We start from the raw sequence: 26816 nt of genomic DNA, 5'->3' as shown, positions 1-26816 counted from the left end.
TTTTGAGTCAGAGTCTCACTCTGTTGCGCAGGTCGGAGTGTAGTGGCACGCTCACAGCCACCGCAGTCTCCACTTGCTGGGCTCAGGAGATCCTTCCACCTCAGCCTTCCAAGTAGCTGAAACCAGAGGCGCGTGCCACCATGCCCTGCTAATTTTTTATTTATTATAGAGACAGGGTCTCGCCAAGTCACCCAGGCTGGTCTCTAGCCCTTGGGCTCAGGCAATCCTCTCACCTCGGCCTCCCAAAGTTCTAGGATTACAGGCATGTGTCACCGTGCCTGGGGACAATCCCGGTTTTCACATGACAGTGTCATAAAAAAATCTGGGATGACTGGAAGTATGTGTATGTTTTCTTCCTTTTATTTTATTTTATTGTTTATAGAGACGAGGTCTCACTATGTTGCCCAGGCTGGTCTCAAATTCTTGGGCTCAAACAGTCCTCCTGCCTCAGCCTCCCAAAGTGCTAGGATTATAGGCATGAGCCACTGTGCCAGTCTTGTTTTGTTTTGTGAAGTGGTGGGAAGTGATTATTAAAGCAAAGATGGGCAGGAGAACTCTGACAGCACCTGGACCCTCGGCGTGTTATCATGCAGATTGGCGTAGGAATAGTATTTCCAAATGGACATCAAGTCCCTGTCAAGGCCTCTGGACTCAGAGCAAAGTCTTGGAGTCACATGGCATCTGGAAGACTACTTGTGAACCCACAGTAGGCCTGGGCTGGGACCCAGCAGCCCCAGGCCACACACCTTCCTTGGCCGTCACTCTGGCAGAAATCAGTGTTTCTCTTTAAAATAAATGAAACACTCCATTTTAATGAGCTAGAAAGCTCCAGTATCTTCAGTCACAACCAAAGTATGAAAGATCTGTCTCAGGAAAGGAGTGCAAGTTCTGGAATCAAACTGCGGGCACTCTGAAACCTGCAACTCAATTTTGAGACCCATCTATCCAGGAGATCCAGGCCCCGCAGCTGTGGCGGGACTACCCAGTGGGACTAACATGGTATTTACGAGCAGTCAGTAAGGTTACAGTGATTTACCTCCACATCCACCAAACAGAATACAGAGGTAACACACTCTTATAAAAAAATAAACCAAAATTAGGCTGGGTGCAGTGACTCACGCCTGTAATCCTAGCACTTTGGGAGGTGGATGCCAGAGGATTGCCTGAGCTCAGGGGTTCAAGATCAGCCTGAGCAACATGGTGAGAGTTCGTCTCAATAATAAATAAATTTTAAAACAAAATTAGCTGCGTGTGGTGGTGCATGCCTGTGGTTCCAGCTACTTGGAAGTCTGAGGCAAAAGGATCACCTGAGCCCAGCAGGTTGAGGCTGCGGTGGTCAGGAGCGTGCCACTGCTCTCCAGCACACAGTGAGACTCTGGCACAAAAAAAAAAAAAAAGAAAAGAAAAGAAACCAAAATTAAAGTACAAATGCGATGGCTCCGTTTCAATTCATTGAGCAAATATTTACTGAGTCTGCCATGTGCCAAAGAGATACCAGCTGCTAGAGATTTGGAAATAAATTCTAGACAAATTAGTTTCTTACAGGAAGATGTACATGCTGTGACAAAGAACCACAGATGCTAAGCCACCTCTGCCTTCATGCTTACTCCAGCCTTTTGATTTTGGTGGGTTTAGGCAAGCCTCAGTTCCTCTTCTGAAAAATGGAAATAGTAATATGTAGTGCATTCTCTTGTGCAGTTCCAGGAGAGAGTCTTATAATAAGCACTCAGGAAGTGTTAGTTATTATTATCACTGCTTTTATTCCTCCCTCTCAGCACCTGGCACAGTGCCTGCACATAGGAGTAGACACTCAGTAAGTGCTACTGAGCCAACAAACAAATAGGCAAATACCAAGTAGCAAAAAATGTTTGAATGTGCCATTTCATTTATAGGCCAAGAAATTACATTGGTAACAATTCTCATAACACTATAAGAAAGGGATTGGCAGTAGTGGGAAACTGCCAGGGCGTGGTAGGGGGTGGGGGGAGATTGGCAATTGAGGGAAACTGCCAGGGGAGAGAGGGGCACACCTCATCAACAAGGGTACCTGCATAATGAACATTTGCATACCTAACCTGAATTGTAACCCACGACTTTAAAATAAAACTTAAAAAAGAAATTACAATGGTAAGCTGGGCACCATGGCATGTGCCTATAGTACCAGCCACGTAAGGGGCCAGCAGGAGGATCACTTGAGCCTTCCTAGGCCCTCCAGACCAGCCTGGGCAACATAGGAAGACCCCATCTCCAAACAAAAAGTTACATTGTTGGCCGAACAGCTTATTCTCAAAAGTAGTTTTCTTTACAATTTTTAGTCCATTCTAATGCTAAATACCTATTAAAGTGTTTCTTCCTCCATTCTACTATTCCGTGGAGTCATAGGACTCACTTTTGTGAGCTTTCTGTGTAGTCAAACCTTTCCTCATCTCTTTTATTAGCAGAGTCTGTGGTGTAAGAATTACAATAGACTCTTTTTAAATGATTAAAAAAACAGTTCCAGGAAGTCCAAACGTTTCCTAGAAACAGAATGAAGACATTATACGTTCTTCACATTCACCTGGATCGTATTTTTGCTCTTAATCACTGAACAGGTACTGGGTTATTACAATTTGGAAACTTCAATAAAGCCCAGGACCTGAGCAGGCTTGCTCATTCGTCTCTCGACCTGGTTCTACAAACCAGGTCCTGAGTATGCTCAAGGAAATGGCGTTTAAAGTTTCTTTCGGAATCATCATTCCTTATTACACCTCTTTTCACATGCAAACCCATTCTTTAGGTGACGGTCCCATTCTTCAGGGGCTGTTGTTACTTTCTGCCTCTTCTGTTTTGAGTCTCAAGCTCAGCCATGGCATGGCACAAGCCATGAAGAGAAGAATTAGGAATTTGTTTTGTTCTCTTTCCTAGCTCTGTTTTTCATTCTCCGCACGCCTACTCCTGCCCACACACCCAAGGCTACAGTCTGGCTCTCCAAAACGTATTTGTGCCTACCGTGTACTCACTGGTTAATTCATGCATCTCTGACTCACCCCGACAACATACATTCCCAACAGGTGACCCCCGCTGGGTGAGACCTGGGGACACTTTTCTGTAACAACACACGTCTTCCGTGTTGGTTCTCTGTGTCACCCTTATTGAATTCCAGTTTCTTGCCCTTAAAACATTGGCACTTTTTTTTCATGCTTCTTCTTATGTGTGTCTTAGCAATCATTTATAATTTTTCTAAGCTTCTCACTGTCCCTCCAGATATTTTATTGTTCTTGTATTGTTTTTTCTCTATCTTGTAATACAGTAATGTGTTGCTCTAGTAATTAACGTATTAGTCAAAGATAATTTCTGTGGGGAGGCATAAAGTAAATAATAAACTGAGGCACCTGGAGACAAAGGTGTGGAAGTGGCTGGGTGTGGTGACTCATGCCCATAATCTCAGCACTTTGGGAGGCTGATGCCAGAGGATCCCTTGAGCCCAGGAGTTCAAGCCCTCACCTACACACACACACCTGAGCCTGTAGTCCCAGCTACTCAGGAGGCTGAGGTGGAATGATCATCTGAGCCCAGAAGGTTGAGGCTAGGTGACCCATGAGCATGCTACTGCACTCCAGCCTAGGCAACAGAGTGAGACTCTAACTCAAAAAAAAAAAGTTAGGTTACAGGAGGAAAACTGCTAACCAAGAAGGCATAGGCCTGGCTGAACGTGGACAAGGAACGTGTCTTTCTGCTTCCCTGGCTTTGTCTTGCTTCTTTACTCCTCCTTCCCTGCTGGCAGCATTTCTCAGCCTCTCAGAAGCTCAAGTTCTCATGTTTCTCAACTTCAAATCAGGAAGAAAAATGACCCCTGGGACAACGCCTTGAGGGTGGCTGCCATGCACCTCAGTCTCGGCTGTGCTACAAGCCAGATTCCCTCTTTCCCAGACCAGCTACCTGGTGCCATGTTTACCCTGTGTGACCTGCCCCAAGTGGTGGTTGAGTGGACCAGGAGTGGGCATCTGATTCAAACTGCCAATCAGGTTCTTTCTCCACAAATCCTGATTCCATTTGAAACTTCAAGTTCATGTTTGAGTCAAAGCTTTCTGCTATCCCCAGCGCATACCAGACTCATAGTCCCCAGGGCTTTGTGTGATGTTGGACGTTTATTCATGTAACAGGGTGGAGAGGACATGTTCTCCTATAAGACGCATCCTCTTCCATCTCTGCTCCTCTGGCACGGGGAGAGGGAGGAGCAAAGGAAAAGGGTCTCCTGAGGTGGAGTTGCAGTTGGCATTGCCATGGTGCTTAATTGTCTCTGAGAGACAAGGGTGGAGGCTCCACAGGCAGGCAAACCCAAAGGTACCAAGGGTGGGTCTTTGCAAGAACTGGCAAGTGCAAGCTGGAAGCCCCCACCCCTTTCCTCCGTGCCAGAACTCCTCCACCTCATGCTGTGATGGCCCTCGCCGAGGCCGTGGCTTCCACCTCACACATTTTCCATGGTGCTAACTCCTGGGCTTAAGGGGAGAGTAGACTCATGTTCTTTACTTCCGAGGAACTGGGAATTTGGGGGTGCTAGCTGGGGTTCTTCTGACCACCATCCCACCTTTGTCTTGGATGCAGATGAGCAAGGCAGTGCTCACAGGTCACATCCAGGAACAGAGATGCGAGGCATCCCTCCTTCCTGCTCCCTTGGAGTATGCCTCTCTCACAGCGTTGAAGAGGGGGCCAGGGCAGGCACCAACACCAACCCTCTTGTCAAAACTTGTCTTTCCCCCAGAAGGGAGACACTCTCCTGTTAGACTATTCCATGATATTGCCTGGCAAGCCAGCCTAGTCTCTCCTGGGAGCACAAGAGTTTCTGGTTAGCAACTTTTTCTATTAGCTCTGAGAATTTAATAACATTTCTCAGTGTGGCACTAACTGCACAATTCTGGTCACAAGAGGGGCAGGACTTCTCGTTCCTCTCAGTCAGGAATGAGAAGTCAATGCGTGTCCCACAGGAATGATTTTTTTTTTTTCGAGTTGGAGTCTCTGTCGCCCAGGCTGGAGTGCAGGGGCATGCTCACGGCCACTCCAACGTCGACCTGCTGGGCTCCGGCGATCCTTCTGGGCTCTGGGCTCAGGTGTGGTAGCTGGAACTACAAGCGCACGCTACCACGCCTGGCTAATTTACACAGGAATGATTTTGAATGTGGATATTTCCAGCTCCTATCATACTAGCACCCCCTGTGAGACTCTGGAGATAGCCCACAGTTGTGTGATCTCTTCTGGCAGAGCTCTGCAGCTTCCATGGGGGAACGGGGACTGTGTGCAGTGGGGGCTGCTCCCAGGTGGGCTTGCAGGGGCAGTAGCAGAGGAGAAAAGAAAGTGCACACCAAGATGCCTTTGAGAAAGGGCCGAGTGCTGACTGTTGAGTCCAGGGTGCCTCATTGAGTGGCCCTCGACCTTGGCTGCATGTTGGGGTCAACTGGGAAAGGGGGCCTTACAAGCACTGAGGCTTGAGCCCGTCCCTGCTGAGCAGCAGAGTCATCCCGGGTGGCGAAAGCCCCATAGGCGATTCTCATGTCCAGCTACAGTTGCAAACATGGCTGAATGTCAAGAAAAGACGGCACTTCGATAGGGGCTGATAGCAAGAGAGGAAAGGCCAAGATCTGGAGGGATCCTGGGTGCAGCAGGCCTTGCTGAGGCCTGGCTTCAGGAGGAAGGCTGCACTGATGGTGGGATGTGGGGTGGAAGGTCACCATGAGTCTTGGGAGTGGCTTAGCAGGGGCGAGATGGCAGCCTTGGCTGGGCCTCCTCCGTGGAGGGTGGCTGAAGGCTGATGGAGGCCAGAGGGAGGTCACATTCTTGCTGACTTCGAGGGAGAGTCTCGGAGGTGGAGCAATGGAAGATCAAGACGGGAAGAAAATGGGTGTTTGTAGGACACGATCCTAGAACAGAAGAAGCTTTGGGAGACAGGGGTAGAGAGGGTGGGGGGAAATGGTGGGAAGGGCAGTGGGAGCTGGCTGGCATAGCCGTCCCCTCAGCTGCAGGGAGTTTTGGAGCTGGGAAGAGGATGTCCAGTCACCGTAAAACAGGGCTATGGCAGGAGCTGGGATCTGGGAGAGAGAAGCCTTCTTCACTCTTCTGACTTTGCTTTTATTAGTTTTAATCGACATATAATAGCTGTGTGACTCCAGTTCCCACCTTTGAGCTTACACAGGGCTGTTCAGACATTTGTATTACTCACTTGGCCCAAGGCTTTCATTTCCTGGATTTTTGATTACAATTTTCAAAATACGAAAGTTGAGAGAACGGTACCAAAAATCCCGCATGCCATTGCCCAGCCGGGGTCTTTCAATCCTGGGTGCTCAGGGAGATGGAACCAGGCAGTCTATGCCTTTCCCACAGGGTGGAATGACCGTGCTTACCTGCCCTCCTCACTGGTCGTTCTTCATGTCTCCGTGGGAGTGTCATTTTCTTCATTTTTTCACATACTTACTCCATCAGTTTGCAAAGCCCCTCATGTATACCAGGTCTCTTGTCGGCCTTGGAGCTAGGGCAGTGAGCAGGACTAATGAGGTCCCTGTCGTCATAGGACTTAGAGGGTGGGGTGACTGAGACGGATGGTGTGCAACTGACAAGTGACTGAACGGACAACGTGTGGCACTGTGAAGGCCAGAATCAAGACCATCTGACAGAGCAACTAATCAAAGAAGAGGGTTGGGGGGCTGGGGCGCGTGGACCACTTTAATTAGTATTCGAGAAGGCACTACCACATGAAAATCAGGAGTTAGAGGGAGCAACCACTGCAAAGACCCTGAGGTAGGGATGAGCCTAGGGGTGTGTGGAGAATAGAAAGAGGTGAGCAGGATGGAGAGGTGTCTTGGGCTTACTCAGGCACCCTAGCCCGCCCCAAAGCTGGGCTACACAGCTTTTCTCTGTCTCCACAGCCTCATTTGTGGCATTTGTTGTCTTTATCTGCTTAGTGTTACTATACATTTAGACTCTAGTGCCCAAGACTGGGTAGCTTATAAAGAAAATATGTTTATTTGACTCATGATTCTGGCAGCTGGGGAGTCCAACATCAGGCAGCCCGTCTGGTGAGGGAGGGCCTCCTGATGCTTCAACTCAGGGCAGAAAGTGGAAGGGGAAGCAGGCAACGCAAGGGGACATGCAGGAGAGGCCGGGGTTCCTGGCACAGCCTGCTCTTTCAGGGACTGATCCATTCGCATACGCTAGAGCGAGAGCTCACTCACTCCCACCAGAAGGCATGAACCAATCCATGAGCGGTTTGCCCCACAACCACACCTCCCACCAGGCCCCACCTCCCAAGACGGCCACACTGGCAATTAGGCCCCTGTGAAAAGAGGGGAGGAGGAGGCAAGAGTGGGCAGAGTTGAGGTTGAACTGGGCAGCAGTTCCACAGATGCTCTGGCCAACCCGGTGGTGAATTCTGAAGGGAATACTGCCAGTCAGAGCTGTCAGTCAGGCCCAAATGCCAGGATTTTACACCCTTGCTTTGTTCAGGTAGCAGATGCAGACTGGCCTGGGAAAGGCATGACTTGAGCACAGCGTCCGTCTGCAGCTTTGGCTTTGAAGGAGCTGGCGGCTGGAGGCTGTGCTCACATAGCCCACAAGTGGACAGCCTGTCCTTTCTCGAAGGACATCTGGTACATGACTCTGGGTCCTGACTTGGAAGCAACGGGAAGGTTTTGAACGGATGCGTGACCGGATCTGACAGAGTTCTTACCAAGAATTACTCAGGACACTATGAGAACAGGTCCGAGGAGGCTGGAGAGGTGGCAGGGAGCCCAGGAGAGGAGCAGGAGGTACAGTATTCTAGGTCAGAGAGGGTGGTAGCCTCACCTCTCACCTCCTAGAGGGTTGGGAGGCAGAGGTGAAACATGGTTGGATTTGGATGTCGTTTGAAGGTAGATTTGACAGGTTTGTTGATGGATTAAGTGTGGTGTGAGAGGACCAGACGATGACTCCAGAGTTTTGGCTTGAGCAGCTGGAAGAGTGGAGCTGCCATTTTCAAGAGGGAAGGTCCCATGGGAGGCACACATCTAGGTGGATGAAGGCAGATTGGGAACTTGTTTTCAGGGCCTGGCCAGTTTGTTATGAGCGGTGGAGAGCTCTGGGGAAGTATTTCTGTGGGGCACTTGTCTCTACAGACAATTTGATTTTAAATGTATTTGATTTTTAAATGTGTCTAAAAGTTCCAGGACCTGTGTGAGGTACAGTGACACGTCCATGAGGATTTAGAACAATGGATTGAGAAGAGATACTTGTTTGTTGTCTGGTCAGTGCCTGTGGAGACTCCTCACAGCATCCAGACACCAACTGTCCCTTTGAGGGGGCAGGAACTGTCTCTTCTTGTTCTTTATTGTCGCATGCACCACTTTCGTATCTCCCACTGTGAGAAAAAGATAGCAATGTCGTTACTCTGCACAAAGCCATGGTTCTTTGGGAACTGCTTGCATCGAAGCAATGCAGATCGTGTTTCTGCAGTTCCCGAAGCCCTTTATGTGGTGCTGGCTACATCATGGCATCGCCCACGGTGCTGCCTCTGTGCGCTAGTGTGCAGCACCTCTCTTGGACATGGTCTCGGGGCTCCGTTGACAACGACCACAAAGGCAAGGCTTGCCAGGACTCCCTGGGAATTTGTCGATAGTTCATCCTGGGACCAGTCCTGCTACTTTTGTCATTAGGAATTGTACAGTGTCAATATAGAGGAACACATCTTGAACTCTTTGGGCCATACGCGGTCAGCGAGGCATCTCTGGATGGCAGTGGTGCCCTGCCTGCCACTCGCCTCCAACTGCAGAGGAGAGCCTGGGCAGAGCTAGAGAGGGCCGCTGACTCAAGCAAGGTCTGTCCGTCCTCTCCGCAGCCTGGGCCGTCCTGCAGTTCACAGCAGCAGCACATCTGTAAGAGGCCAGAGACAGTGATCGGAGTCGTCTGTTGACATTGAATCCCTCAGAGGATAAGACACAGCCACCCCAGAGGCTGCAGTGAGCTATAGTTGCACCACTGCATTCCAACCTGGGTGACAGAGTGAACCTTGTCTCAAAAAATAAAAAAATTTAAATTACAAAATCAAGACCACCTCTGGAGGCTGGCTTGACATTTGTAGTGGAGCCTGTGAAGGGTGGTGTTACCACCTGGATGGCAAGGTATAGGGCGGGGGAGTGGTGGTGTTAAAAAAGACACCCAGGTTGAAGTACTCCAGTCACCATACCTGTGCCCTCGAGGCCTGTAGACCACAGGTAGTGTTGTGTCAGAGCCCCAGAGGTGAGAGCCAATGCAGAGGCCCACATCTGCTACTTGATGCAAGGGTCAGCAGTAGACCTGTGGTGACCCAGAGCCCAGAACTTGTCCTGTGTCTGACATGAGTCACCCCAAATAAAAATGTCAGCACCATACTGGCAGTCTGATCTCATCAGAGCTTGGGACAGAGCTCTTCTGTCTCCAGGCCCCTTAGAGACCTGGCCAACATGTATCCTGGAGCCTCTTGGGGTATGTGGTTACTCCAGGAGCAGGGTGATGGTGAGGGACATGGGAAGGGAATGTAGAGGGTCACTGAGCACCCGGGGAGCGGGAACAAGGCAGAACTGGGTCCTCTGCTGACCAGCCAGGTTCAGGTGCTCCTCCCAGGTGGTGCAGCTGGCCCTGGCCGGTCCCAGCCATTTTGAGGAAGGAACCTCTGGCAACCAGAACCCATGAGAGGCCTATTGCAGATCTGATGATAACTACCTGGATGCCCATAGGAAGGGGCACAGGGTCTGGGGCACAGGATCCAGGACAAGGACTGCTGGCATGGGTCTACAGGTCACAGTGATGTCATGTGCCTGCATTTTTGGGAGCCCGGGCTGGATATATAAATTTGGGAGTCATCAACCTGCTCTGTGGAAGGAAAAAGTTCAGAGGCTTCTGGCTCCCAAACTTCACTACCTTATTCTTGAAGTGTGAGAAGCCAGCTATCTCCCTTCCTAGCAGATGAAGGGCTGGAAAGCAAGAATTACTCGCTTGATGGCTTTGAGAACCTCTGAAGCTTATGCAAACTACAAAGACTTCTGAGACCTGAAAATAGAAACAGTTCTTAATATGAAAAACCACAGACCCAGATCTCCTTAGGAAGCAGCACCTGTGAGAGGAATATTTTCGTGTATGAGTCTGGACTCATCACATTTTCCCTGCTTCTTAGTGGGGTTATTTGTTTTAGTTGGCTATCTGTTTAGCCAGGGGAATAATTAATTAACAACGAAGTCTGCTGGAAACACACCACCCAGTGGCACTCAGTAAATATTTGACAATGCTGAAACTATTGTGTGTCTATACCATCAGACTGGAAACAAAACTGTCAAGTTTTCAGCAAGGCATTAGAAATTTGTCTCTCACAGATGGAAAAGCAGAGGGCCAGAGCAGCAAGGTGGTTTACCAGATGTCCATGGGGAGGTGGGCAAAGCTAGGACCTGGGCCCAGACTCCAGATTTTAAATGGATTCCTGGCTTTTCCTGTGTATTGCCCTAGTGTTTTTAAGAATGGCTGAATGCCACTAAGCTGCTTCAGATGTGTGAGATGTTAACTTTTCCAAAGAACAGCAAAATCTCATTATGTCAAAATAATTGGAAGAGTGGACAGGCTGAATTGATGATAAGTTTGAACTATTTCAAAAGATATTCAGCATTTATATTTCAAGGTCATGTAGTAAACTGGAACAAATAACTACAGAATGGGGCTAAGCGGAGATCTTGCTGAACCTGCCTGAAGGAATACACGAGAAGATGTAGAAAAAGCACATTAATGGCTTGCATGCAAGTGATGGCTGCTCAAGAAAGATATTTTATGCATTTGAGAAAGTCCTTTTTTTTTTTTTTTTTTTTTTTTTTTTTAGTAGGAGTCTCATTTTGTTGCCCAGGTTGGAGTGCAGTGGCACGCTCCCGGCCACTGCAGCCTTGACCTGCTGGGCTTAGGCAGTCTTTCCACCTCAGCCCTCCAAGTAAAGTAGCTGGGATTACAGACGCACGTCACCATGCCAGGTTAATTTTTTGATTTTATTGTAGAGATGAGGTCTCACCAAGTTGCCCAGGCTGGTCTCAAACCCAGGGTTCAGGCAATCCTCTTGCCTCAGCTTCCCTAAGTGCTGGGATTATAGGTGTAAACCACCACACTCGGCCAAAGGGAAAGTACATTTTTATTCAAATAAGTAAAATGTCTCCCTTGAAAACTTACTTTACATAAAATTTTAAATAGGAAGCTCTCACAAATTTAAGTGTCAATGTCAGTCCACAAGTTACATTTGATTTCGCTCCTTGTTGTTGCAGTGTTGTGTTCTCTATTTGTTGGGCAGTGTTTCTGTAACTCAGGAGCAGGGAGGCTGACATCTGTACCTCTCGCGTCCATCCTCCTGGATCCTCCAGGATGGAGTGGGCTGAAGCACCAACTTCTCTTCCCTCCTCCCCAGTGGTCTAGCATCTCCAGGATGCCTTCTGCAACTTGAAAATGGATGCGTTTTCAGGCCAGCACTCCCGCCCCTGCACTCCCACCCATTCTTGCCAGATGAGCCTGTGACCCTGTCACCATTTGTGAGAGGCCTCTGCACTTGACTGCCTTAGGTCGTTTTCTGTTCAAATACTAAACGTTTATTCCTTAAGATGTTTGGAAATGTTGGCCCTTGTTATCTCTGATTTTACTGTTTAACACTCGCAGGCACACTGTTCCTGAAGGTTGTCCGTTCTTTCTTGAAATGGACATCTTCCTCTTTGCTGTCTCAGAGTCAGGGCTGTTAACTGGCAGGCAACACGTGGCTGAGCAAAGTTATGGACTCACAGGGAGGCTGTCTGGGGACACAGTCTGTAAGCCCTCAAGCCCATCAACATGCTCAAGGCTGGGGAAAAAGGAAAATGGGGGTCTGGCTGGAGACGCATGAGGCTTTCCTTGCTGGGCAATTGTCCTGAATGTGGCTCAAAGATCCATATGTCTATAGGAAAAAAACTGACCAAAAAGAGGGCTACAAATTTCCTGCCATGTAATGTTACAGTCTCTCCTGATGAAATGATCTAAATAATTTCAAACAAAGCAAGGCAGGACTGCCTGGCATCCCTGGCTGGGACCTGTTGCTCCCCCCTCTGGAGAAGCTGGGGATGGAAGCTTTGATGCTCTCTGTCCAGCTTCTGTCTCCATTAGGGTCTGCATGGACTTGGCTGCTGCGCCCAAAGGTGCTTGGCTACAGTGTAAAGAAGTGTCAGGGCGTACATTGCAAACAGTTTATTCAGTGAGTCTGAGTGATGCCAGAGGTCGTTATTTTATGTCCTGCCCATGGGAGGACACTTCAGTTTTGTGAGCCATCTGTTCTGGTTCCCCCTTCCACCGAGAGGCTAAGAAGCTTGAAGCCATCTTTCTTGGCAGGCTTAGAGGAGCAAAAAGTGCTTTCTGACTTGGCATCCTGCCTTAGGAATCTCATCCTTAAAAGGGAGGGTTTGGACTTTTGATCTCTAAGGTTCTTCTGACTCAGATTTCATAAAACATCTTTACCAATGGGAAATGTCTGTTCAACACAAACTCTCAGGTATTCAATAAACCTTCCCTTTTAATGAACAAGATTTCTGGAAGTAAAATGAATGTGCTTGGAGGCAGGGCTTAAAATTTTTATAATTCAAAATATACCACCAGGAGGCAGTGTTGACGTACAGTTTAATTCAAGACTTTCTTCAATGTAGCTCTTTTTGAGGGAAATATTTTTTGACTAGACATAAGAATGATTAAAGGTCACAATATTTTGGTGGCAAGAAAGTTCCAAAAATACTACTAGAAGAATACACATTTTACCTAGTAATAGAATAGTAAGTCCTATAAAGTCTCTATCACCTATGAGTGAAGGTTTTAAATATTGAACTTGGCTTGAGAACATAAGAGAAACGGCAGACAGCAACTCTGTGAAGGACACAGAGGAGTTCACTCTTCCTTCACCTCAGCCACACATAAGCTTGGAAAGCTGTGCTGTGCTGTGCATTGGGGGAAGAGAGGTGGATTAACTCTCTTAGTAAGAAAGCTCTGGAAATTTATTTTCCTCTTAAATACTGCCACCTGCTCCTTTAAAATTCCAGCATACTGGTGAAGTAGGTTGTTATTTTTTTTAGTAGATGGAGAAATGGAGGTATAGAGATTTCATACAAGACTTAGCAAATTGTAGAACTACAGTAAGAATCAAGTACAACTAAGATAGTCTCATTGCTCTTCCTTTTTAATAGCTGGAAAAAAAATTACATTTTCAAAACAGCTCAACAAATCTGAGAATATGTAGAAAGCAGCATGACCTCTTTTCTAATACATTGGTAGCCTTGTTTATTCTGATAGTCTTGCATCTTCCGAATTGAGCTCTCACAGGAGAGTAGATATTACATTATCAGTCAAAAACATCATAGTTCTTAATCAAGAAAACCTGGATAGAGTGTGGAGAATCTCCCCTTTTTCCAAGCTTTACCCGGTAACTCAAGCTCATTCTCCTCAGTCTTACGGACTGGAGGCATTAGATGGATCAGCGTTGGCCAGGATGGGGTGGACTGAAGCACCAACTTCTCTTCCCTCCTCCCCACTGGTCTCTATCTCTCAGTGGTATAAGTGGGTCAGAAAACAGAAGAACTTGGGAACTCTGAGAACAGGATTCTGGGCTCTGGATGACCACTGAACAGGTCCCCTATGACTGGCATTCGTAAAAGAATAAACTTGAATACAATGGTTCCCAGATCTGAAGGGTCCCATAGCAATGTTTTTCAAACTGTGGGTCAAAACCCATTAACGGGTCATAAAAATCCATTTGAAAGGTCTCAACCAGCATGTTCCATTACTGAAATAGGATGGGAAGGAACAGAATAGAAAGTATCAGAATGGATCACACATTTAATTTCAGGGGTTGTATATTATGTGTTTTACCGGGTCATTATATAAACTATGTTTCTTGCTGAGAGTCATGTCCAAAGAGCTAGGCAGCTACTTTCCATGGCATCCTCCCTGTCCTGGCTGGATGCTGTATCACTTGTGATGGTCCATGTCCACCTCCTTGCTAGCCTACCAGCTTCTTGAAGCGGGATTAATGTCTGAATCACTTTTTCTGTACGGCAGCGATTTCTATAGTACCTTCTACATGGTGGGTGCTTAGTAAACCATACTTATTTTGCTACTACGTAAATTTCTGAAAGATACTTTAAGATTGTCAAGTGATATCTGTGCTTTTATCTCATAAAGCTAATGCAATTACATGTGTAGTTTGGCTTTAATACAAGCACTGCTTTTTAACCACTTTCTCCTTATTTGTAGGAACTATGACCCAAACATCGAGAATTCCACCAGAATCAGGCTTTGGGGGGCTACTGTGCAGATCTGAACTTCTGCTTTTCAAAGAGCTCTTTCAGCTGCTGCTCCGTGGTGGCTTCCTTCTGCTGCATCAGCTCAGCTGTTCCTTTGGTCACTCCCCAGGCATCCGGCTTTGACATGGAAGGATTGTATGGCCTGCCCGAGGCTATCCGGAGATTCTCCCAGTATTCCTTCCTGGCCCTGTGGGTACAAAACACATCAGACTCTTCTCGCAGTACTTATCTTCATGTCACAGGGCCATCTTTGGACTCTAAGAATATGTCTAGCAAAACATGCTCAGTAATTTGGCCTAAGACATATTTTCCCATAGAGCCTGTAGGTCTAAAATTATCTTCATTTCTTCTTTTACTCTGCGTATAGGGACCATTTAGAATAGGAACACTTTCTAGCCAGTTCTGCTCCCTCTCCATCCTGCATTCTCATAGGCCTGATCTCTGCCCCCAACTCTGCAGACTCTGCTGTCCCTCTCCTTCCTGTTTCTCTTGTCCCCTTCTAGCTGAGTCTCAACACGCTTATGTCCCACCTCACCAGGCTTCCTCAGTAGGCCATTGCAACCTGCTGACGTGCGCACCTGGCATCACCCTAGGTGCGGGACCCAGCTCCTCTGCCTCTGGGCCAAGGTCCCACACTCTTGAGCATGAATGGGGGCTTCTTCCTCCTCCTCCTGGGATGTCTTCCATCAAAATCTGTCTCTGGTATTCTCACACTTTCAATTTCTCGACAGGTCATTCTTTCCCCACCTCTCAGTGCTCTCCTGCAGGCTACCCCTTTGTCTGGCAATGCAACTCCTCCTTACTCAGCTCAGGCCTTGGGGTCCTTAGAAATCCCTCATGAACCCCCTGCCTTTGGCTTCCATGGGACTTTAGCTCAGGCTTGGCACGTCAGACTCAGCGCATGTACACACTTACGTCCTGGAATGTACCACATGCACTGAAACTTGCCCTGCTAGAAGGGACTGGGCTGTGCACCCACAGCAGAACCTCACAGAGAGGTGTGCTTCATTCATGTCTGCTGGGCAGAGTGGAACTGCTCCCTCTGCTTTGAGTGCCCGGCCACCATCCTCTTCCTTCTCTACCTGGTGGAAGCTTCCTTAGCCTTCAAAACTCAGCAAAAAACCCCTTCTTCTAAGTATCTTTTTTTTTTTTAAAGACGGAGTCTCACTCTGCCACCTAGGCTGGAGTGAAGTGGCATGCCCACAGTTGCCTCAACCTTGATCCGCTGGGCTCAGGCATTCCTTCTGTCTCAGCCTTCCAAGTAGCTGGAACCACAGCCACCCACCACCATGCCCGGCTAATTTTTTGATTTCTTGTACAGATGAGGTCATGCCAATTTGCCCAGGGTGGTCTTGAACCCCTGTGCTCAGGCAGTCCTCTTGCTTCTGCCTCCCAAAGTACTGGGATTGCAGGTGTGAGCCACAACTCCTGGCTAAAATGTCTTTTTTTTTTTTTGAGTTAGGATTTCACTCTGTCGCTCAAGCTAGAGTGCAATAGAACAATCCTGGCTCACCGCAGCCTTGACCTCTTGACCTCAGGGGATCTTCCCTCCTCAGCCTCCCAAGTAGCTGGGACTACAGGTATGCACCACCACATCTGGCTAATTTTTTAAATTTCTTTTTCTTTTCTTTTTTTTTTTTTTTTGTGAAGCAATCCTCTTGCCTCAGCCTCCCAAAGTGCTGAGATTACAGGCATGAGCCACTGTGCCTGGCCTAAAATATCTTTCCATTAGGCAAAGACAGTCATTCTCTTCTCATGCTACATCTTGCTCATACTTCTACCAAAGCAGCTACCAGAGCATGATACACTGACTTTCTTGTCTGTTTCCCCAGGAGACTGAGAGTCTCAAAGACAGGAGCACAGTTTCCTATTTCCATATGACCAGTGCCCGCCCAGTACTTGGCACGACATTGTTCATCGTTGACTTTTTGTCTCCCCTGTTGGAACATAAGCTCTGAGGGCAAAGGGCTTGCCGTCTCACGTGCCACTGCATGCCAGCCCTGGAACTCAGGCCTGACACAGAACAGACACTTCTTTATTATTTGTTATTCTTAAATTGTACTTAACTCTGAAAAGTCAGTGCAGTCCAATGTTGGTATCCACCACAGGGTTGGTGTTTTACTAGAGCACGAAGTCACATTTCACAGGGACACACGTTATTCATGTTCTCTACTCTTACAGCCATCTCCAGACATCACCCCACAAGGATGATTTACAAACATCTCTGTGAGAGAAGTCCAAGGTGACTGAGTCTTCTTCACCACACAGCAAATGGATTGCGTTCTTCTGATTGGCCTCACTTGGACACATCCAGAATCTAGTAAGTCCAGGTGAACAAATGTAGTTTAAAGGTTCCTACCTGGCTCTGATCCAGGGTTTGGTGTGCATGTCCAAACCACTGCCCCAGCTGCCGTGTTTTTCAGAAGCCGGAGGCAAAAAGCCCCTCTCTGGGGCCAGCTCCTCTGCAATCGCCCTGATGTGGTAGGGCTCAAATCCGCAGCACCCGCCGATGTACCTGACCCCCAGGTTGTAGGCCTCCCTGGCGTACTTTTGAATATCCCATCTGGTGGCAACTCTGGGCTCTAGTCCTGTAATAAATGGCATTAGGCCATTAAGCACCACGAATTATTTTTATTAAAAAATGCAAGATAAATAGCTATAAGTCTGCAATTTTCACCAAAGAAATGGTCAACATTACATTCTTAAATTGTAAAAACGACTAGTTGCTTTGTGTTTATATATCCACTTTCACATGCTGAGGCATCCAGCCTTCACAGTGGTTCCCAATGACCCCTGACCTCTGATACTCTCACCCTTGTTCAGTCCCCTCCTGAGTGACAGCAGGGCTGGTCTGGTGATCTGGAGAATACAGCAGAAGGAATGGTGCATGCCTTCAAAGACTAGGCTATAAAAACATTGTGGCTTCTGCCTACTCCTTCTTGGAGCACTCACCCTGGAGAGCCAGTGGCCATGCTGAAATAACATTCAGGCGTCACAGGGGAAGGCCCAGGAGGCCAGGAACTGAGGCCTCCTAGCGACAGCAAGACACTGACAATGACCCCCAAAAGCCAACTCAGTGAGCTCAGAAACTCACTAAGCTCCAGCTCCCATCAGGCCTTCAGGTGACAACAGCCCGGGCTGATGTCTAGACTGCTACCTCTTAAGAGACCCTGACCAAAACCACCCAGTCAAGCTGTCCCCAAATTCTTGACCCACAGAGACTGTGGGATAATAAATGTTTGTTCTGTAAAAACACTAAGTTTTGCAGTAATATATTATGCAGCAATAAATGACACTAAGGCCTTGCCACTCTTCCTCTGTGGCTCTTCCAGAGTGATGACATGTTATAACACCTTACTTGTCTAAAGGTCCCTATGGAACACAGGATATGGTACAAGGACCTTGGCATGGAATTAGACTGGTTGTGCTCTTCCCCTGCTGACCACCCTGGCAACTTCTCAGTGTGCTGATGGCTCTGTCCCTCTGCCTAGGCTGCAAGCATCCCCTCACTTCATCGGCTTGGTCTCTTCACTGCAATCTGTCACACAGCCACTCAGTGAAGGCATCTCACCCCCATCCCCAAAACTCTGGAGTAGCTGAGCAATATCCAAAATTGGAGAAAAGGACCTTGGAGATAACTGGCCTAAACTTCTTATTTATTTATTTATTTATTTTGGGGAATTGAGATCTAGAGGAATTCGAGGAATCGAGGACACATGTGACTCAGCAACAGAGCTAGAACCAGAAACTAATCTCTGCCGATTTCTCCCAGTAGGGCGACCCTCACACCAGCCTACAGGTATGACTAACTGGTTGTCTACATAGATACTGATACACCTCTGATTTCATCTTTAAGTCCAGAGGTCTTTTTTGCTGGCTGGGCCCATCTTTCCCTTTTACACTGTATATTTTCAAGGGGTTTGCAGATGAAGGGACGGAAACTAGGGATAAGAGATGAGGAGATACGCAGCCATCTCTCTACTACGACAATAGATCTCCGGTGTAGATTTATTTGAAATTTATCAACCAAAGCTACTGAGACTATACAATGTCTTTCTTACCAAAGGGGAACTCGGGGAGGTCGATAAACCCCTGTTTGTTGCAGTCAGGAGTGTGGTAGGCCAAGGGCTGGCTCATCAGGTGAGCTTTCAACCGGGCAGCCTCCAAGCCCTCTTTCATGAGCCTCACCGTCTGCAGACTAATCGTGGGGTCAAAGTGGCAGTTCACACCAACGATGGAGGCTCCTGCAGGCAGAAGAATATGATAGCGTTAGGAAAGGACCACTACCGGCAGGTCCAACTCTCCTCTCTCCAGCAGGAGGCCTTTATTTGGAAGGATGAACGGGAAGGATCACACTGGGTCCTTACTCCCACAAAGCTCTGCTGCTGAGTGAGGAGACAACTAGCAGGTAGGGAGTGCTTTCTGTAAAAGTGCTTTCAAGAGCCTGGTATAACTTAAGTGTCATTTATACACACTTGGCTGTCCATCTTTTTTCAAAGAAATCATTATTCGAATTTTTTTTTTTTTTTTTACTTCAGATTTTAGTCGTCAATTTTTCGATGCTTGACATCATGCGGCAAGCACAATTATTTGTCAACACTTCCGGCTGCTATATTGCACTTGTGTTTTCCATATTGCTCACTTGAGGTGTGAATAAACATTCCTTCTCACCAGGCCAATTTAATAATTCCAGTAGTCTTCTTGGGCACAACAGCAGAATGTAGCTAGTAAAAAAGATTTTCAGAAATGCATTTTCTAAGGCCAGGTGGTGACTCACGACTGTAATCTCAGCACATTAGGAGGCTGAGGCAGGAGGATGGCTTGAACCCAAGAGTTTGAGACCAGCTTGGGCAACATAGCGAGATCTTGCCTCTACAAAAAAGTAAAAAAAAAATTAGTTGGATGTGGTGGTGCATGCTTGTAGTCCCAGCTACTCAGGAGGTTGAGAAAGGAGGATTTCTTGGGCTCAGGAGGTCAAGGCTGTGGTGAGTTGTGACTGTGCTACTGAACTCCAGCCTGGGCATCAGAGTGAGACCCTGACTCAGGAAAAACAAAAAAGAAATGCATCTTCTAGAAGAAATTCTGTGTCTAAGATTAGTAGTGCGAGGGGAAAAATCTCAAGAATCCTTTGACTTCAGCTACTCCATGTGGTTAACAGCTCATCATTGATCCTGACAACCTTTTCAACTATAGTTTCACCTCCCCAGACTCACAAGTGTATGAGATTGTCTTCCTAAGGCTGACCTGTAAAATGTGCTGCTCAGAAGTTTAATTTAGTGAGAACAAAATGCTTTAGAAAGCTCTTTTTCCCCCAAAAAACTTTCTTCATAGTCATTATGTTCTTAACCATATCTGCACCTAAGATGATCTATCATGGTAATCATTAGATATGATTTTGGAAGCTTCTTCCTCTAGAAGATCTGAAGAGGCAACATAACATTCCACCTCTCCTATGCCATCCTCTTAAAATGGAAGGGATTTCCAAAGGGGACATTTCTTTCTTTTCTTTGAATTTAAAAAATCGTGGTAAAATATATATCACATAAAATTGGCCACTTTAATCATTTTAAGTGGCATTAATTACATTCACAGTGTTGTGCAACCACCACCACCATTTCCAAAATTTTTCATCACCCCAAACAGAAACTCTGTGCCCATGAAGCAATAACTCCCTATTTCTCCCTTCCCCTCTGGTAATCTCTAATCTACTGTCTGTCTCTGTGGATTTGCCTATTCTAGATGTTTCATAAGCGAAACCCAATAATATTTGCTTTTTTGTGACTGGCTTACTTCACTTAGCATGATGTTCCCAAGGTTCATCACTGTTATATCATGCTTGAGAACATAATATTTTCTTATGGCAGATAATATTTCATTGTACAGATACATCACATTTTGCCTATGCTTTCATCTGTCAATGGACTCTTGGGTTGTTTCTACCCTCCAAAACACCTTTTTTTGATGAACTCATGGCCTAGGACTTTGAGAACTGACCAACAGTAGAGATATCAAGAACAAAGGCAGGAAAGATTCTTTCTGGATGCAGTGAGTGTGACGCCAACATTCAGCTTCCAGAAGCAGCAGAGCCAATGCCACAAATGGGGGCAGCTCGTATTGAATGGTGGGCATCTTGGCGGCCCTTGTTGGGTCACTCTTCATTCTTGTTCCAAATAAGCCTCACCCTCTGTAATTCCTCCAAAACAGCTCTTGTCAAGATTGCCATTGCCCTCAATCTAGCTGAGTCCAGCAGTGGTTTCTCTGCTCTCACCTTCCTGAATGTCTCAGCAGCATCCAATCTGGAGTGGAGGACCACCTCCCCCTTCACTCTCCCCTTCTCCGTTCTTCTGAGACCACCCCCCCACCCCACCCCACACTCTCCTGTGTTGTTTCTACCTTCCAGGTGGATTTCTGGGCTGGCCCCTCCTCAAGATTGAAAGTCTCAACTGCAAGATCCCAGGACCTCACTGAAGCACCTTCTCTTCTTCACAGACACTTCTTTTTCAGACCCAGGCCTTCCCTGCCATCTATATCCAGATCTCCCAAATTTTTCTCTCTAGACCTGACCGTCCCATTGATTTCCAGACTTGTATATTCAATAGTTTACTTAATGTCTTCCCTTAGATCTTGACTGCCTTCATTATTATTATTTTTGGATGTCATGCTACCTGCATTTCTCTTTCCTTGCTTAACTTCATTACACTAGTGAATTGGTCACTTGTTGGCTACATACAGGATGTCTGTTAGGTGTAGGTCTCTTGCCAGGGTGATGGAGAAATATTAACATTATTAGGACATTTCTCCCAACATTAAGGATTTTGAAATTTAGCATAGGGTTTCCCAAAGTTTGATCCATGAGAATAAGGTCTTACAATTAAGGTAAGAAGTCACTATTCACTGCATCCTCTTCTTGGAGACTGAGAATATACATAAACATATCAAAGGTTTTGATAAATTTCACAGCAAAGATACCTGCTTCCTTTAGTTTAACACTGCCTGTTCTAAATATATTTGGCCATAGAACCCTATTAACCTTCACACAGACTGGAAAATGTAGACTGAGGATTTCCAAGTGAGTGGTACAAACAGCAAATGTTCAGCAAGGAGAGGAAATGATCACTTGGGGGTAAGAAGGATCATGCAGGGATACATGGATGTATAATCTGAGCTAAACATTGGAAGAGAGACTATATTTATTAGACAGATACTTATCAAGGATCTAGTATGTGCTACACACTATGTCAGGCACTGGGTACTCAGTGCTGAACCAAACAGACAGAATCTCTATGTTTACAGGTCTTAAAATCCAATGAGACAGTCAGACATTAAACAGATAAATGAACAAGATAAATCAGAGTTTCATAAAGAAAGTAAACAGGATAGAGTGATATCTCACCAGAGTGAGGGGATAATATGATACAGCCAAGCCTCCACACTAGTAAACAATGGAGATGATGGCGGCCTCCTCTGATCTTTTGATTAAAATGTTATCTTGCTTTTCCCCGCATTTTTATACTTCCATTCAAAAATTAGGATTATATGATTTCATTCCTAGATCTAAATATTTTTTATTGTTAATGACAAGTATGAAAGTGACTTTCATGAAAAATCAGGAGCTGGATAAAAATCAGAGATTAAACAGATAGCCAGTCAGAATGTCTCTATTACACAAGTGAGTTGGGCTTTTTCACTGACAGTTATTGCTTGGGTTTAAAAAGAGGCAGTTAAAACATTTTTTTAAAGATTTTTTTACTTTGCACATTACAAAATATAAATTATTTAATAGACAGACAGAAAAATGAAGTAGTTTTGGAAACAGTTTGTGAATTTCTCCTAACTGAAATGAAACCCAATATTCAAAATGGAAATCACATAAAAAGATATATTGGGTAGTCAGTAGTTGATATCAAATAATTTTCTGATTTATGATTCCAGTTACGAAAAGCAAAGTATAATAGCAATTTATGAGAATGAAAAATTTTGGCGAAGAAGACAACTAACTTTAAAGGTGTCAATGTTGAAAGACCTCATTTCTAGATGTTAAACCTCTAACATAGGTCTAGTTGTTCCTTACAAAAGATTGTGTGTGCTTGTGTATATATTTTTAAGCTTCTTTTTGGGAATCAATAATAGTATTATCCATATCCCGAAAGAAGTAAATGAATGGTTTTCCTATTAACACAAGTATCTACACATATTCACAGATGGATGTGCTTTGGTGTGTTATTTTAAAACTCATGAATCACAAATGGATTGCAAGCCACCGTCACCTGCTTTCACCAGGCGTACTGCACACTCTCCAGGGGGCACGCCGTGTAGATCTCCCTCGGGGCCAATGCACATAGTTGCTGCCACTGGTTTACCAGATGCTTTCAAGATCTCCACTGCCCACACAGCTTCTTCAACATGCTCGAAATACTGAAATGAGTTAAGGTGAGGGCATTTTGCATGTCATTTCTCCAAAACAATTTGAAAACTTACTCTATTGATTAATAACTTAAATATCACTAAAAAGGTGTCTTTAAATTTTGAGTCCTGACCCATTTACTTTTTTAAAATTTATTTTTATTTTCTGTTGCCCAGGCTGGAGTGTAGTGCAGGCTCACGGATCACAGTAGCCTTAAGCTCCTGGGTTCAGGCAATTCTCCCACCCCAGTCTCCTGAATATCTGGGACTACAGGCACGCACAACCACAGTCAGCTAATTTTTTGATTTTTTTATAGAGATGAGGTCTCACTATGTTGCCCAGGTTGGTCTAAAACTTCTGGACTCAAGCAATCCTCTTGCCTTGGCCTCCCAAAGTGCTGGAATTAAAGGTGTGAGCTACTGTGTCCATCTCATTTACATTTTTAAAACAGAATAGAATGGTAATTTCTTACTGTGAGTTGCCTTCAAAAAGTTTGAAAAACACTACGTTACGTTAACTGAATCAAATTTAGCAGAAGCCCTAAATTGAAAAAGATTTCAACAATGAAATATCACGATTCTAGTTATGACTGGCTCCTGCCCCACACAGTCCTCAGGAAGGCAAAGGGTGAGGAAACACACTCCATGTATCTGTCTTGTCTTTGCTCACGTCTTTGTTTACCTCTGCAATCAAGAAGTCCACGTTCTTCTTTATGAAAACCTCCAGCTGTTGCACAAAGATTTTCTTGACTTCTGCTTCGCTCTTGCAGCTAAGGTACGAAGGTGTCTGACTCACGCCACCTGCCACCAAAGCATCCCCCTCATCAGCCACCTGGCGGGCAATGTCGCAGGCAGCTTCATTGACTTTCTGCCCCTGAAATGGGTAAATATATGCGACATCTGAGTTTTCATGTGAAATGAAAACAAAATTATTACTCAAACACCCACATCTCGTTTGTATATTCACAATAGTGATTTTATTCCAGAAAATGACAATACAGAATAGTTCAATGCTTTACCAAGTTGAGCAGTTCTGCAGCAACAGTACTAATAGCAGTGATAATAACACTGATAGATCTGATGGTGGCATCTAGGACATTACATTATACCACGTGTGAGATAGCAAATGTTTTTACATAAAAGGATGTGTTCTGGTATCTTCCAGTGCCTAAGCTGCACTTAGAAGAGTACTTGTCTCTCACTGTCATATTATTAGAAATAAAAGAAAGTCCTGAAGAGGCTCCAATGTGTTTCTCACAAAAGCTCTGGCGCTAATGTCTGTGTGGCTCTTTGGGGCCGGTGCTGGCTCTACTCACGGAAATCTTCTCCAGGACGTAGTTGCCCCTGTTCTCCAGCTTGTCCTCACTTGCATAGAAAGTGAAGGTCTGCATGACGTTCGAGCCGGCCCTGAGGAACTCTCGATGAAGCTGGCAGACTGCGGAAGAAGACAGAAAGGTATGATTTCCACCAGGAGCTCTACCCACCATGCTTTCAAATGATTCTCAGACAAACAAACATGAAAATGACTGCTTGAATTTCGGGTTGCCTTCGTCCACACACATCCAGGGTTGACGAGGGGTGGCGTGAGGTCTCTCGGCCACTCCTGCACGCCTGCGATGCCTAGAAGTTTGGGCGTCGAGCCCTCGCAGTCCTGGACTGGCTCATCGTGTGGTCATGCTGGTCATCATTCACTGGCTGTATTTGTGGAAGGCACTCACGGACACAAGGATAAACACTGTTCTGCCCTAGAGAACTTCCTAGCCCACCCAGAAGGGACTGGCTACAGCACTGTGTGGCTGGACTTTGTGGGAAGAAGAGACCATTTCCACCGAGGACATGGGGCAAAGAAGTGAGGAAGGCCCCACAGAGGAAGGGTCATGTAGCTGCACCAGGAAAAATTCAGCATTGCTGCCAGGCAGAGAAGGTGGGGAAGGAAATTCCCTACAGAGGGAATGGCTTGTGCAAAGACCATGAGGCAGGAATAGGCTTGGCACTGGGGGAATGACAGTCTGAGGGTCTGGTGTTGAGTATCGGGGATATATCTAGTTCTGAAGCAGCTGAGTGATTTGATTAGCCTAGTGTTTTTGAAAGATAATCCTGGTAGCAGAGGGAATAAGGATTGGCATAAGGTTCCCAAACTCAGGTCCATGGACAAATGCCCAGTGGCAACATTTCACCAGCCAGAGGACATACGGTGGGACATTTTTTTCCCCACATGGTTAAATATATTAAGAAATTATCCTCTGCTCTGTAATAGTGGTCTTAAGCCTGGTTGCCCATTTGAGCCCCTGCAAGCTTTAAAAAAATTATGGATTTGTGGGTGAAATCCACAGATATTCTAATTGAACTGGTTTGGGTTGGGCAGAGGCATTGGTATTAAAGGTTCCCCAATTAATCCTTGTCTTCAGCCTTGCTGAGAACCGCTATCCTAAGATGGGGGGAAAATACTCATTTTATAAAATGATGATGAGACTTGGATGGTGTTTGTTTTAGTCAGGGGAATTGACTGGGCAAAGTAGGAAATCAGTGTCCTGTGTCAGCAGCCCCTGAAGTGCATTTTGAAATTTCAGAGGCCGATAGAATACAAAAGGCCAGGAGCACCTAGAGCAGATGCTAGGAAAATACTAGGGCACTGGGGCTCTCAGTCCCTCAAGGGCTAAGACTGGAGATAAGTCTAAACTCATCTCTTATATCCCAGGGCACTAGCAGAGTGCCCAGGGACACAAAAACCTGTTTTTGTCTTTAATGAACAAATTAGGGAGGCAAAAAGGCTTTTAAACTTTTGGACATGGGTTTCTAAGCTTGCAGCCAAACCTTTTCCATGTTTTTTGAAATCATGGAAACTATAGTTCTCAATGGGACCTTAAAAGTATGCCCAACTTAGTGGACTTCAGACTTGTTTCAATTACTAATAGAACCAATAAAAAACATACGATGTCCCATGTACCAGTGAGACACACTCAGAGCTGCTGTTGGTGGAGAGGGTGAGGGCCTAGATCCTGGTTCCTAGACATAAGAATGAAATGGTTTATAACCAGGGTGGATTTCCAGAGATTTAAAAAAAAAAAACAACAACCCTGAAAAGGCACACAAATTGTTTGTGTACATGTACATTTTACCATGCAGAAGGTCCAGAAACTTTTATCAGATTTTCCAGAGCACAATGGCCCGAAACAGTCAATCAACTCTTCACTCTTAATTTGATTCTTTCATAGTGCTTCTTAAAACTACAGCGCTAACTCTCCTAACACTATAAGAAAGGGATTGGCAGTAGTGGAAACTGCCAGGGGAGGGTGGGGGGGAGAGTAGCAGTAGTGGGAAACTGAGGGTGAAGGGGGGGAGCCTCATCAACAAGGGTCCCTGCATAATGAACATTTGTATGCCTAATCCTGAATTGCACCCCACATCTTTAAAACAAAAAATTTAGAAAAAGAAAGAAAATACTGCAAAGCTTCCCTAAGTATGACCCTCCTTAGCAATGCCTGGGGCAATTATTATAACTGCAGATTCCTCAAACTCCTTTAGAATCAAAGGGCCTGAATTCATTGCTGAATTCAATGCTGCTTCCATAGGGTATAAGTACTTTGGGCATAAACTTTAGCAGGAGAATTAGGCTGATAACTTGAGGATATCCTTTCAACTTTTTTTTTTTTCTTTGAGATGGGGTCTTGCTCTGTCACCCAGGCTGGAGTCTAGTGGCGTGATCATGTCTCGCTACAGTCTGTACGTGCTAGGCTCAAGTGATTCTCCTGACTCAGCCTCCAGGGACTACAGGTGTATACCACCATGCCCGGCTAATTTTTAAAATTTTTTTTGTAGGGATGGCATCGTCCTATGTTGCCCAGGCTGGTCTCAAGCAATCCTCCTGCCTGAGTCTCCCAAAGTGCTGGGATTACAAATGTGAGTCACTGTGGCTGGCCTCCTTTCAACTTATATTTCTTGTTAAATAAATAAATCTCATAGCCGGGCTCGGTGACTCAGCCTGTAATCCCATGCCTTTGGGAGGGTGAGGTGAGTGGATTGCCTGAGCTTACGGGTTCAAGACCCGCCTGGGCAGGCGAGACCTCATCTCTACAATAAATCAAAAAATTAGCCGGG

At 45.9% G+C, this 26816-nt stretch overlaps 1 protein-coding gene across 1 annotated transcript; it reads right to left on the bottom strand.

Moving 5' to 3' along the window:
• Nucleotides 1-14059: 14059 nt before the first annotated feature.
• On the bottom strand, nucleotides 14060-24153 carry BHMT (betaine--homocysteine S-methyltransferase; the record flags this gene model as incomplete). The annotated part of the gene is made up of 6 exons (XM_021707611.1): nucleotides 14060-14502; nucleotides 16675-16903; nucleotides 18377-18559; nucleotides 22583-22730; nucleotides 23401-23592; nucleotides 24035-24153. Coding segments are annotated over 6 exons (1058 nt in total), but the record flags the coding sequence as incomplete, so codon positions are not given.
• Nucleotides 24154-26816: the final 2663 nt, after the last annotated feature.

The sequence above is a fragment of the Carlito syrichta genome, unplaced genomic scaffold (assembly GCF_000164805.1).
Source record: "Carlito syrichta isolate Samal-C Ts95f unplaced genomic scaffold, Tarsius_syrichta-2.0.1 Scaffold48217, whole genome shotgun sequence".
Taxonomy (NCBI): domain Eukaryota; kingdom Metazoa; phylum Chordata; class Mammalia; order Primates; family Tarsiidae; genus Carlito; species Carlito syrichta.
This window is presented reverse-complemented; position numbering and strand designations above follow the sequence as displayed.